Source organism: Macadamia integrifolia, chromosome 10, assembly GCF_013358625.1.
Source record: "Macadamia integrifolia cultivar HAES 741 chromosome 10, SCU_Mint_v3, whole genome shotgun sequence".
Taxonomy (NCBI): Eukaryota; Viridiplantae; Streptophyta; class Magnoliopsida; order Proteales; family Proteaceae; genus Macadamia; species Macadamia integrifolia.
This window is the reverse complement of record NC_056566.1, coordinates 15,838,076-15,851,285: the sequence shown is the minus strand read 5'-3', so window position 1 is coordinate 15,851,285 and position 13,210 is coordinate 15,838,076. Positions and strand designations below refer to the sequence as shown.

The 13,210-nt window shown below is 39.2% G+C and overlaps 2 protein-coding genes across 5 annotated transcripts; one reads left to right on the top strand and one right to left on the bottom strand.

Moving 5' to 3' along the window:
- On the top strand, positions 1 to 3,870 carry LOC122090860 (putative H/ACA ribonucleoprotein complex subunit 1-like protein 1). The gene is made up of 4 exons (XM_042660594.1): positions 1 to 264; positions 605 to 753; positions 870 to 985; positions 3,419 to 3,870. Exons 1-4 carry the CDS (start codon positions 90 to 92, stop codon positions 3,594 to 3,596), a joined length of 618 nt encoding a protein of 205 aa, XP_042516528.1. The 5' UTR covers positions 1 to 89; the 3' UTR covers positions 3,597 to 3,870.
- Positions 3,871 to 4,998: 1,128 nt separating this feature from the next.
- Positions 4,999 to 9,515, bottom strand: LOC122090485 (glutamate dehydrogenase 1-like). 4 transcript variants are annotated; one of them, XM_042660096.1, is made up of 11 exons: positions 9,215 to 9,515; positions 8,715 to 8,794; positions 8,446 to 8,587; positions 7,686 to 7,799; positions 7,225 to 7,446; positions 7,041 to 7,115; positions 6,498 to 6,614; positions 6,062 to 6,312; positions 5,810 to 5,885; positions 5,626 to 5,712; positions 4,999 to 5,501 (listed from the first exon to the last, which is right to left on the bottom strand). In XM_042660096.1, exons 3-11 carry the CDS (start codon positions 8,551 to 8,553, stop codon positions 5,316 to 5,318), a joined length of 1,236 nt encoding a protein of 411 aa, XP_042516030.1. In that variant the 5' UTR covers positions 8,554 to 8,587; positions 8,715 to 8,794; positions 9,215 to 9,515; the 3' UTR covers positions 4,999 to 5,315. The 4 variants fall into 4 exon arrangements, with proteins under 4 accessions (XP_042516030.1, XP_042516031.1, XP_042516029.1 ...); XM_042660097.1 differs by having other exon boundaries at positions 8,446 to 8,579; positions 9,215 to 9,514; XM_042660095.1 differs by lacking the exon at positions 9,215 to 9,515 and having other exon boundaries at positions 8,715 to 8,971.
- Between the last annotated feature and the right edge of the window lie 3,695 nt (positions 9,516 to 13,210).

Here is a 13,210-nt window from a genome sequence, read left to right as displayed (position 1 = left end):
TTCACAGTCGCTCTACTTAGCTGAAAAAACACCTCGAGTCCTCAACACACTCTCTCTCCGTCTCTCTGCTGTGTGTGGGATTGGGAAGCATGCGACCTCCGAGGGGTGGAGGTGGTTTTAGAGGGGGTAGAGACGGAGGTTTTAGAGGGGGTAGAGATGGTGGTCGTGGTGGCAGCAGAGGTGGACGTTTTGGTGGCCGTGGCGGCGGTGGTTTTGGAGGCCGCGGTGGATTTCGCGACGAAGGACCTCCTGCTGAAGTTACAGGTGGGTTTCTTTTCCTTTTCCAACCTTGCTTTATTTTATCTTTCGATTGTTAAGATCCTCCTCCACCCTCTTCTCTAACTAATTTGCTGCTCAACTGTGTTCGCTCTCTCACGTTCATGAAAAGAAAAGATTTCAAATGTTTGATGGATGACTTACTTCTGGGTCATTGAGCATTTACAGTTCATCCCCACCCCCGCCCCCTATGTTTTCTTTTTTGGGGAAAATTTTCAATCAACGTACACGGACACAAACATCCGGAGAGGTACACATACAGGCAATGGGAAACAAGAACAGTTCTTTCCTAACCCATTTTTCTTCTGGCCCCTTTTGTTATATCCAGAGGTTTCTTCCTTTCTTCACGCATGTGAAGGTGACGCCGTAACCAAGCTCACGAATGAGAAAATACCATATTTCAATGCACCTATTTATCTGCAGAACAAGACCCAGATTGGGAAGGTTGATGAAATATTTGGCCCCATCAATGAATCTGTGAGTCCACTTTTTCCTTGTCCCGTTATTATAATTTCTTGAACTGAGACCCCACTCAAAAGAAATTTTGGGTAAAGTTTTTTGACGCAATTGATCATTATTGTGTTCTGTTTCAGTATTTTTCAATTAAGATGATGGAAGGTATCGTGGCAACTTCTTATGCGATGGGTGACAAGTTTTACATTGACCCAGCAAAGCTTTTGCCCTTGTCAAGATTTCTCCCACAGCCAAAGTAGGCATTTTTCTCCTTGTAACGTATTTCATATTTAGAAAAATTATTATTTGTTGTTCTCCATTTTAATGCTTATGTTTTCGTTGGAAATGATCCCCCAACCCAAGTTAGACGATCCAATATACCATAGTCTACCAATTTGCACTCTCATAAATGTCAATGCCTATTTCAGTCAAGCAAACCTCATCAGATAATATCTCCCATTGGCAATGGGGTGAAATGTTGATTAGTTCATCTGTCCTATTTGGTCTGGTTCCATTTGCTCAAGGCTTTTGGAGCAATACAAGTTTGAATTTTTACATAGACTGGACTTCTTAATGAGTAGGTTATTGCTTTATAGATGATATTATGAGGCACCACTCTTTGATGTTGGTCACTAATTGCACCTTAGATGTATATGCTGTTGAGAACAAGATACAACACTTTCTTATTAACGAAATGTGTGGATTTGTTATATCCTTAATGTGTGAAACATGTCCAAAAAATCAGTAACTAGACAATTAATTACCATAGATTGGATACTCTCTGTGAATGTAGATTTAGTCCTTTTACAGTGTCACTTTTTTGGACGACTAAGTTCTTTTTCAGTATCAGTAGTTTGTACTTGCATCTCTTAGAGGTAAGGCTCCAGAAAGTGACTATGGAGATATTTTTCATTGTTGGTCAGGTATTTGTGTGGTAAGGGACTAGATTCCTAGCTAGTAAGCAAAAGAATAACCTCACTTGGTTCCTCTTTACTTTGGGACCTCTTGCTGCATTCCTCAATGCTTTATGTTAACCTATTAATTTTTTAGGGAGATTGTGACCAATTTTATTGAGTTGTTTGCTGGAATATCTTGGAATTAATGAAAAATGATATAGGGGATCTTCTATTGCTGATTTGAACTATTTTAGTTTTTTTGGTTTTTGGAGAAGAGATGGTTGTCTTCCTATGGCCGGGGGTAAGCCTAAATACTCTCCATGTGAATAGATGGTTTTCTTCTAATTTTCTTTTCCATTACTTGAGCAATTAGCTATTCTCTTCTTTAAGTTTCAGTCTACCACCACAAATATCAATTAATGAGATCTGTTCTGTTAGTTGTATTCTTATTAACTACAGTATCTCTTCACCTAGGTTTGATATGTTGGATCGATTTTGAGATCTGTTTTTGATAGTTCATTACATTCTCTCTTACCAGCATTCCTACTTTTGGGAGGTTTTTTATCTTAACAGAAGCTGATTTTCCACTTTCATTACTGCTGCAAAATCTGATGCCCCTATTTGAGTTCAGACCATCTCTCAGATATTCCTCAGCATGCCTGTGTCAGTCTACCCATTATGTTGCTGTATATCTTGATTACAACAACTACTTATCCTTATCCCAACTAAAGGGGTCGGCTACATGGATCCTTACCCTCCAATCAGCTATGTTCAATGTCATACTTGATACAAGTTATAAGCTATGCATGTCTTTCCTCCCCTCGTAGTAATTTTAGGTCTACCCCTGGTTCTTTTAGCTCCTTCAATTTGAATCAAATCATTTCTCTGTACAAGAGCATCCAAAGCCCCCTATTGTGCATGGCAATGCTACCTCAAATGAATTTCTCTTAACTTATCATGAATTGGAGCTACTCCCAAATCAGCTCTCATATGGTGTTTCTTGACTGCTTCCTTAGAATCGGATATTACACAATAATTTGTGCCCATGAATTTATGTTAAAGCTTGATGCTTAGAAAACAAGTTCGCCTGAAGCTATAGATAGCAAGTCTACAGTTCAATTGACTTGGGTAATTATCTCTTTTGCTAACTTGCTCAAAATTTTCTCCACAAGATTATTCAATGATTTCTCTCAGATTCCGTAATTTATTTATGCTATGGTTAGAGGCCATTGTCATGCATATTTTAATCTACTGCAATATTGAATGGATGAGATTATCCTTATAATAGTAAATTAAATTTCGTAGATTTGTTTATCATTTTAAACTTGAGGCTTGTTTTCTGATGTAAAACATCCTGTAGGCATTCATTATTATATGACAAAAATCATGTATTTGGATCCTCCTGGTAGTACACGGGCAAGTAGTGGTCATTCCTTGACAATGGAAGTATAGGATGCAATGTTGCATGATTTGAATAGTGCAGTTTGTGGTATCGATCTAGTAAGTTTTGGTTGTGGGGAGATCAGATCTAATCATGGGATCCAGCCTGACCATTGTGTCAATTGTTTTGAAGCCATGACTACATGCCAGCAGTCTAGAGGATATGTATTTTTTTTTTCGGATGGTTCTTATCATCCATCAAGCTTATCTTTGCTTAGATAGATTGACCACAATGGGACCATTGGTCATTGCCTTGTGTGGACCACGTATGGAATTGGAACCCTAGATATTTCTGTCATACTCATCTTCTGATCCTGCTAGAATAGAAGTTTTATGTTCAAATTTTGCTGCAGGGGACAGGCACAAGCTGGTGGACGAGGTGGAGGTCGTGGAGGCAGAGGTGGCTCTTTCAGAGGTGGTGGGCGAGGTGGTGGTTTTCGAGGAAGGGGTCCTCCAAGGGGAGGAGGCAGAGGTGGCTCGTTTAGAGGTGGTGGCCGTGGCGGTGGCTTCAGGGGCCGAGGGAGATCATAGAACAATTGCATTTCTTTTTTCACTTGCCATTCCAAAATGTCTTTCTGAGCACTGGAATGCAACAGGGAGTATTGTGTTTTGAGGACCAATTATCAGTGGTTGATACAAATTGAGTTTTCTTTATTAGTTATTGCAATTATGGTTATCAGCAAAAGTAATTCTATTCGAACTGCAAAAATGTTCTTTGCATGTGAGCTCTCGAAAGAACTCATCTAAATGAGCATGTACAGCAGTTGCAGGCCAAAAAGCTAGTGTTTTACTATTTACTGAATCATCCTCTGTGCAAAGCTATTTACAGATTTATAAGAGTTGCGTACAAATTAGACATGTGAACAATTGAGACTGTTTTTTAGATATCCAATGGTTAGAATGGCCAGAGTCCTCTTCCATGTGGTAGAATAGATGTGCTCACCCAGTTGCCTATCAATTCTGTTCATTAATTCAGACTACGAAAACTGTCAGATAAGATACAAAATCATTCATTGGTTTAGTAGAAGAGGTTTGAGCCTGGTTATTACATTTGATCCTAAATTGTTGAATTGCCTGTAGTATACAAATTGAATCCAGTGGTTTAATTTCATGGTCAGAATCCATAATTTTTCCCAAGAAGGAAAAGTAAATAGAATGTGTTATACTCTTCATGGTTAGCCCTTTGCCTTTAGTTTATTTGGAAATGGAGGTAACCAGAGTATTGTATACTGTAGTAAATAATATTAAATGAGATATATGACTTATTTTGTTATCTCAAGTCTCAACAAGGAGTGACTATGAGCGGGATGGTTTAAACATAAGATTGCGTAACTCTTTTAACTATCGCTATAATAGTATTGCACACAAAGACAACTGAGAGTGGAAATATGCCACTGGTCATTTGCTTTAACATCATGGTCGTCCCCTACGGTGCAAGTCAGATTCTTTGCAAGTCGTCCTCTAAAATACAACAGCCTTGTGACCATTTCAATGGTCGTTGTACTCAATTAATAGGTCACGTTGGGACTCTTAGAGTAGTGCGCAGCACAACAAAAATATGAATATGAAACTTCAAAGATGGCAAAACAGCAAGTAGAGAGAATTTGATTGAAAGAGAGCTCTAGGAGTAAGAAAGCATTCAAAACATGTCTCCAATGACTTGGACATTCTCCATATATACAGGGAAGACACCTCTTGGTGAAACCCGTTATGTTCGACATCCAATAAAGGATGTTGGGATAAGCCAATATCGGTACTCAGTCAGCTGACCAACACCTGACCTTGGTAATGGAAATTTTGAATCTTTTAATTTTAAAACCATTTAAAATACAATATGGGAACAAATTTTCTGTGCCACTGGGGTAGGATACACTAGCACCTCTATGTCTATCTCCCTTCTTCTCATATGAAATGATCTCACTAAGTCATTATTCTCCAATGCAAGATACTATTTTACTGCACTTTATTGGTGTGTTCCTCTACGGCGCTTGTTCAGAGAACCCTCTCCCATACTACACATACTCAAAACAGTTCATGCTACTTACGGAAATGCTGTGGTATGCTAAATTAAGTTGTTGAATATACTTGAACACCTAAATTAAAAGCGTGCAATCATCAACACATCTTCCTTCAAAAGCACTCAGCAGGAAAAAAAAAAAAAATCTTAAAAAAGTTACTGGTGGACAAGAGGAATGCTTTGCGAGCGAAGGACCACCATCTCTTCATCTTGATCTTTTGCACTACTCCATCTCAGGCTCCCCAACCTCTAAGAACAGTTGCACGAGCAACCCGGTTGACTCCTAAGGTGAAGGCTCCCATCCGGAGATCACAATTGTGAGTCTTGCACATGTCCTTGACATCTTTAAATCCTTTCATCATGTATGTCTCAAGTTCATTATTCACCTTTTCTTCATCCCACATAAACCCTTGAATGTTCTATCACAGACCACCAAATAATGAATTCAAATGGTGAAACTGAAATTCAGTCTTGAGGGTATAAAGGATTGAAATAAGGGGGCCAAATTAGAGATGAAATCCCCTAAGTAAAGGAGAAAAATACCTGAACCCATTCGAAATAACTCACAGTGACTCCACCTGAGTTGGCATAAATGTCTGGAAGTATGACAACACCTTTCTTTGATAAGATCTACAAAGGAGATGAGATCAACCCACAGTTCTAAATCATTTTATTTTTTTTGTGACTTCATTGCTTCTAACTCTTCAAGTATATTAAATGCTCTCACCTCATCAGCTTCTGGATCAGTTGGATGGTTGGCAGCCTCAATGATAAACTTGGCTTTTATCTCATTTGCATTTTCCCTTTCAATCAGCAAAAAAAAAAAAAAAAAAGCAAAACAAAACAAAACAAAACATTGTCAAATTTAGCAAATTATGTCTGTGTGAAGAGCTCTGTATAAGTAGTCAAATGGAAGGCTTATGAAATAGGAAGTAATGTTTCTTGAGAGAGAAAGAGAGAGAGATGTAGCGAGAGGAACCTATTGATAACGCCACCAAGGGCTGCAGGAATAAGAACATCACAATCCTCAACCAGTATTGTCTTTGGATCAATGGGGTCTCCACCACTGAAACCTTTAATTCCTCGGTTCTCTTTGGAATGTTTAAGTAATCTTGATATGTCTATTCCATTGCTATGCTTTATGGCTCCAGTGATGTCACTTACTGCAACAATCTTCCCACCATTTTCATTGATAAGTTGGGCTGCCCAGGAACCAACATTTCCGAACCCCTGAGGTTTTCGTTAGAAAACTGATATACCATCACTAGGCAATCCATTGATGGGAATTGGGAAGCAAATAAGCAACAAATGATTTTTTTTTTTTCTTCTTCTTCTTCTTATTCTTCTTATTATTACTTGATATTTGTCCTTTCCACTTTTACCATTTAAAGAAAAAACAACCATGCTAAATTGACCTGTATAACAAATCGTTGGTTGGAGATGCTGTTTCCATATTCTTGAAGCAGAGCCCGTGTTGCAAAAAGTACTCCCCTTCCTGTAGCTGCATCTCTTCCTAAAGATCCACCAAGATCCTGACATGAAAAATTTGCCACTATCATGATTCAAATATTAATAAATTCCCAGTGACACTCAAGTTGTGCATGAGCTTGTTTAAAATTTTACAAAATTTTGGATAATGACCAACTCATGTAAATTAAGAGAACGCCCTAATTCGGATTCCCAACTGATTTTATGATGTTAATACAGAAACACAAACTAATAACGCACAAACACATCAATTATTTGTATTTTAAGAATCAAATGATCTTTAATCATGTATGAACTTCTCCAAGGAACATAGAAATAATTTATTATGGATAAGCTTGCATCGCATTAGAAGGGTTCCAAAATCCTTGAGAATTAGGAAGCATTGAGTAAAAAGATATCAAGACTCAATAAGATATTGTAGTTGTTTCTAATGAGTGTTGAAAAACTTTGAAGTTGCAATTAATACTTACAACAGGTTTTCCAGTCACAACAGCAGGTGAGTAGCCATGAAATTTTGAGTACTCATCCAATATCCATGCCATTGTCTATATGATGACCACAAAAGTTAAAGTCATCCCACATCTGTTGCACACTAACTGAAATAAAAACCTGAATCTAATACACCAAGAAAAATCTATGAACTCCATAACGAACCTGGGGATTCGTCCCCATATCAGGTGCTGGAACATCTGTATGGACTCCAATTAGATCGTGTATCTTCTGTGTGAAGACTCTAGTAAGACGCTCTAGCTCGGAGATGTTTAATTTTCCTGGATCACACCCTATACCCCCTTTAGCACCACCATATGGAATGTTTGCTACGGCTGTCTTCCAGGTCATTAGTTGTGCTAGAGCATTCACCTCATCAGGATCAACCTGCATTATGAAAAATGAACTGTAGAGCTCCATTTATTTTACTTATTAAAACCATCCGACAACAACAATATAAAAACAGAACCAAGATTGCAAGAACCGCAACTTATCCAATTTTCATAGTAGTTAAAAACTAATACATGTGCAAAAGTTATGAGGAGAACAAAGACTCCCCTACCACTCACTTCACAGAAGTTACATCGAATTGTAGTAAGATTTCAAAGACAAGAATCGAGACCAACCTCTGGATGGTATCTAATTCCTCCTTTCATTGGGCCTCTAGCATTATCGTGTTGAACCCTAAATCCAACAAATGATGCCAAACTACCATCATCTTTGGGTATGGTGCATTCAACCTGAAAATTTCAAACGCAGTGAACGGAGCAAGATCAGAGGGAAAAAAATGCAAATTATACAAGTATAAAATGTTAGTGAATGCAAATTATACAGGTATAGAGTGTTAGTGAAAGCTGAGCAGGAAACCACAGACCACTCTTTAGATTGACTAGAACACCTCTTTCCTTAAAATATAATAGCCACATGCAATTCGTTGTGCTATTCTCAGTTGGAATTTACTACTATCTGAGAAACAAATGAATTTAAGTTCATTTTTCTGCTTAATTGTTACAAGTACAATAGCTTTGCATTCAGAGTTGATGAACCAAATGCAAGCACCAAAAGTTTCAATAACCCATTGAAAGTTTAATTTTTCTCTTTTGGCCTCAGAAAGTCTTAGGGTCATGAGTCCTGACTGATGAACCCTTTCCGAAGTCCCTAAAGAAAATAAGCATCATACCAATTATCTCACCAGATAAAATAGGGACAGGAAAAATAGAAAAAAAAAAAAACCAACAGAGTATAAGAAATAATTAAGATCCAAGACCACCCCATGTGGCTGGGATAAGGCATTAAGCCTTACTGCGTTGATCAGTTGAGTAAATGATATGATCCAAGTAAAAAACAAGTAGATTATGTTGAGATGTTGAGGTAACCCATTCTCACCTTAATCTCCCTGAAAGGAATGAGTAAACTTTTTTCGAGCTTGGAATCCAACCCCAAAAGGCGTGCTGCCAACTTAAAGTTTCTATTTGTTGCTGCTAACGCATTCATGTTTGATCCAAGAACCGAACCAAAAACTAAGCAACTCCCAGGAGAAACAAAAAAAAAAAAGAATTTTCAGTACAAAATGAAGAACTTGTATGTATGGAAACATAAGATAATTCTCTGTGTTTCCCCCCATATTCCATTTAAAGAGGCAATTGGTATCTTACCATAAGATTTCAAGTTTCAAAGGGGCTACATGTGATGTGTCATCACGAGCAGCGAAATATGGACTGATGAGAACCTGCAACTTCAGAAAACGAGAAAGGAAAAGAAGAAGATTGATAAAGATAGAAGCAGAAGTGTTTAAAGAGAGACGATTACGAATTCCAACACCACAGCAGATGTTAAAAATTAAGAGCAAAAATGGTCCCAGACTTCCAGTGTCCCAGACTAAGGAGGAATCAAACATTAATGTGACAAAAAAGTAGTAGTGCGCAGCTGGAATGGATGCCAGATAATAATATATATATATATATCTATATGGGTGTGCAGAGAAATTTTTTGATAATATTGTCAGAAGAATAAGGTGGATGTCATATGTTTTAGGCATTAGGATGGATGTGCAAAAGTCCCTACTTCAGCCAGACAGAGCATCACTCATCACTAATCACTAATCACTAATCACTGATCACACTTCACACTTCACACCACGCCTATGCCCATTTACCTATCTTGCTGCTGGTCTCCACTCTCCAGGCCGACTCGATTGAGGTGGAAGCAGCGTGAATCCCCCAAGACGCATTTTAATTCGTCGAATCTTTCGAGGATTTCGTGAATCCGACACGAATTCCACCTTGCGAGGCCATTGAATTAGGAGGACTTGGTGATATATTGGATGTGCATGCTTGAGCCCTGAGGGGAATTTGTATATCAGAGATGAGATGGGCTTTTCATCACTACTTGCATTGTAACCGTGCGGGCGCTACTGTGCAACTTCTCTCTCTCTCTCTCATCGAGTGCGGGTGGGAGAAGACGGGAAGTGGAAGTGGAAGTGGAACCGCGCATTCTCCTTTTCCGCTGAGAGAGAAACACAAAAAGGGATTCCCCTAAAAAAATTTATCTCCTCTTTGTTTCCCTGTCAGAATAGTATTTTTTATTATTTTTTTATGAGAAAATTGCATTGCCACCCCCTGAACTTTGGTCCTTATTCAACGCCACTCCCTGGACTTTTCGAAACATCAATGCCACCCCCTAAATATTACAAAAATTCCAAATCGGTCCCTGCCGTTAGCCGACCCGGTTAAGTAATGGAATGTCTGTTAGTTTTTATTTAAAATGCCCAAAACACCCCCATATGATGTGAGTGGACCATATTATCCAGTAGAACTGCATAATCGCTCTCCTTCGCCATATTGAGGCCTCTAATAGTAAGAACGATATCGGCATTATCATGACCAAGGTAGATTATGTACGAAGGGGCATGGCCATGGGTGTCTTCATCGGTCTTTCGCAGAACTACCCAATCAGGATTGATTCCGTATCCACCGGGAGGAGCCCATAGCGGGTGCCGGAGGTCATCTTCATAGACAGCAAGAATCAAGCGGCAGAGGCGAGGAACGGGCTCAAATTCTTCTGCGGTTGCAACACCCCAGTTCTCGCTGTCATAACTGCCAGAGCGTAGGCATCGCTTCCACGCCCAGCGGGCACAGGCGAGGCAGTATACGCATTCAAGGAGTGGGAGACCGCAGATAATCGACATTGATGACTATGAATCTAGCATGTTAACAGGGATTAAAAAATTCAGATCCAGTTAGATAGAGTTGTCGACCTCGGTGAATAATCTTGTTAAAGCTGAAACGTCAAAACAGAACTGATTTGGAGACGGAAGGGAATACTGGGAATTCAGAGATGGGCTTTTGGAATTGGATGGAAGAATTAAACTGGGAGACCACAACAAGAACTTGAGCAGCAGAACCAAGATCAAAACACTTAAACCGAACAAGACGACATAATAGAAGAAAGTGATCACTAACCAGAATACAGGACACTACAGAAACTCAAGCTGGCCACTATCACCGAGGAGGGTCGAAAGCAAACAGGAACTCAAGCAGCTGAGTATGGGTCCTATAGGATTCTATAACAAAGGAAAGAGAAAATAGTTGGGGTTGCCCAGAAAAGTAATCTGTTCAACAAACCAACCAAAACTTGGGTTCTACAGACAGGAGATTTTATGAGGATTGAAGAAACAATTTTTTGAAAATCTAGAATTTGAAAAACTCAAAATGAAAGGTGGCTGAGATTACCCTTGACCCAAATCCCAACCTCTTGGCAAATCCCTCCCGTTCTCTCTCAATCTAGGATTAGGTTTCCGTCCACCGCCGTCGTAGTCTCAGGGAAGAAGCAATCTCGATTTCCGTCAAAAAACCGATTCCAAGAGACAAAAAATAGTAGACAGCTGGTAGAGAGAAGAAGTATCTCACTTTCTCTCTCTATTCTACAGAGTACAGACATGTTCTCGTTCGTCTGCTTCACCAGGATCTTTGAATCTTTTCATTCAAAGTCCATTAATGGTTGATTACCTTTTAAGGAAATGGTCTGAAACCCTAAATTTGGTGTGAGATCTGTTTTTCTTTTTTTCCACGGTAGAAAGGGGTCAAGAAGAGCAGAATTGGGTTTCCCTTTTTTCACTGAATCCCCAATTCTTGGATGATTTTTCGCTGATCTTTTTCTGGTTTGAAACTGAGAGATTGGAAGGGATATGACGTTGGCAAAGACGGCTCGGTCGAGGGGATCGATGGCCACCGAGAAGGTTATCAATGGTGTACTGCAGCTTAAGTGTCATATGCCGGCGTCGTATGGTTATATTGATGATATCGGCGAGTTCCCCGGTGGAGAAGGTGGTTCAGAACTCGATTCGATTTGAAGGGGATCGATTCAAGTTCCCCGGTGGTGGTACCATGTTCTCTAACGGCGCTGATGCTTATATTGATGATATCGGCGAGTTGATCAATCTCAAGGATGGATCCATTAGAACCGCCATTGATACAAGTTGTGGGGTAAGTTATTTCTCTCTCTACGCTTTGGCGATGGTGACGGCAACGGCGACGGAGATGGTGACGGCAACGGCGACGGCGATGGTGACGGCAACAGCGACGGCGATGGCGATGGCTATGACAACGGCAGCACAAGCTCCCTTCTCGGTTTTGTCAACCAGCCATATGTGAGTAAGTTAGAAGAAGGGTCAAGGGTAATATGGTCCACTCACATCATATGGGGGTGTTTTGGGCATTTTAAATAAAAACTAACAGACATTCCATTACTTAACCGGGTCGGCTAACGGCAGGGACCGATTTGGAATTTTTGTAATATTTAGGGGGTGGCATTGATGTTTCGAAAAGTCCAGGGGGTGGCGTTGAATAAGGACCAAAGTTCAGGGGGTGGCAATGCAATTTTCTCTTTTTTTATTTATTTTTTTCAGTCATAAATGTATAGTGCAGTCTCCCCATCCAAAGTTCCGTTTCAGTCATCATGTATTTGGATTTTGAGCGCTTTTTTCTTGTAGACTTAAAGCGATGGATTGAAAAGTCTAATACCACCCGTTGTGGTTTAGAGTTTGGATGCTCTGCACGTAAGATGACAAGTGTCTATTTCATTAATGTTAATATCCTTTGATGCAATCTAATTATAAGTGAATGAGAAATTTAACATTTTTTTTTTAAGTTGCATTTGTTATTTATCTAGAAAAATATTTCTAACGATTTTTCATTCTATGGGAACAAAAAAAGAATAGAATAAAGCATTTGATGTCAACTTTATTTTTTTTGATTTTTTTGGAACGAAAAGCGGAAAAAAAAAAAAAAAAGGAAAACGATGGAATGACAAAATCTTATTTTGTCATTTTGGTTTCATTTAAAATACAACAAAAGTGAACAACTAAGATAATCGTTTCTGAAATAAGTTCACCAAATATCATTTTTTTATATTTTAAAATAAAATTTTGATATAGAAATTAAAATTCTATTTTTGACATGAAACGTCTTTTTTGAAATTCAATGACCATCATACACAGTCACCTTGTTGTGCAAATGTATGAAGTATTGTTAGATCAAACACCAAGAAACACGAATAAAGAAAGATAATAGATCCGTACGACACAGAGATTTAACGAGGTTCACACACCAGGGTGGTGTGCTACGTCCTCGGGCGAAGAAGAAGATGATCCACTATGCAGAAGAAGGATTACACCCTAGCAGCGGCGAGGAAGAACTCGCCTTGAAACCCTAGCTTCGTGAAAACCCTAGAATACAATGACTCTCAACAAGCAACAGTACATTATATATATACTCCAAATAGCGGTTCGACCCATCGGGTCGCGGTCGATCCGGTCGAACCATACCGCACCCCCATACGAGATCAGTGATGGATAGGCCCAAGCCCTCTGCTTCCATCACAGATCTCAGAAAATTTCCCATTCGGGTCGCCACCAAAGTATGTCGGATCGGGTCAATCTTCAAAACGGGTCAAGAATTCGAGACAAACTTAACAAGTATGATAGCTCAAGTGGAAGAGGAAGAAGAGAATCAAAAGAAATTTATGAAAGCCATTATTATTGGTTGGTTGTGGACTTATGGCCATAGTGGACTTCAAAAGAACGAATGCTTTTGTTTCTCATCTATTATACATGCGTTGGTATGCATATCTTTATGCTCTTTCCATTCCCAGA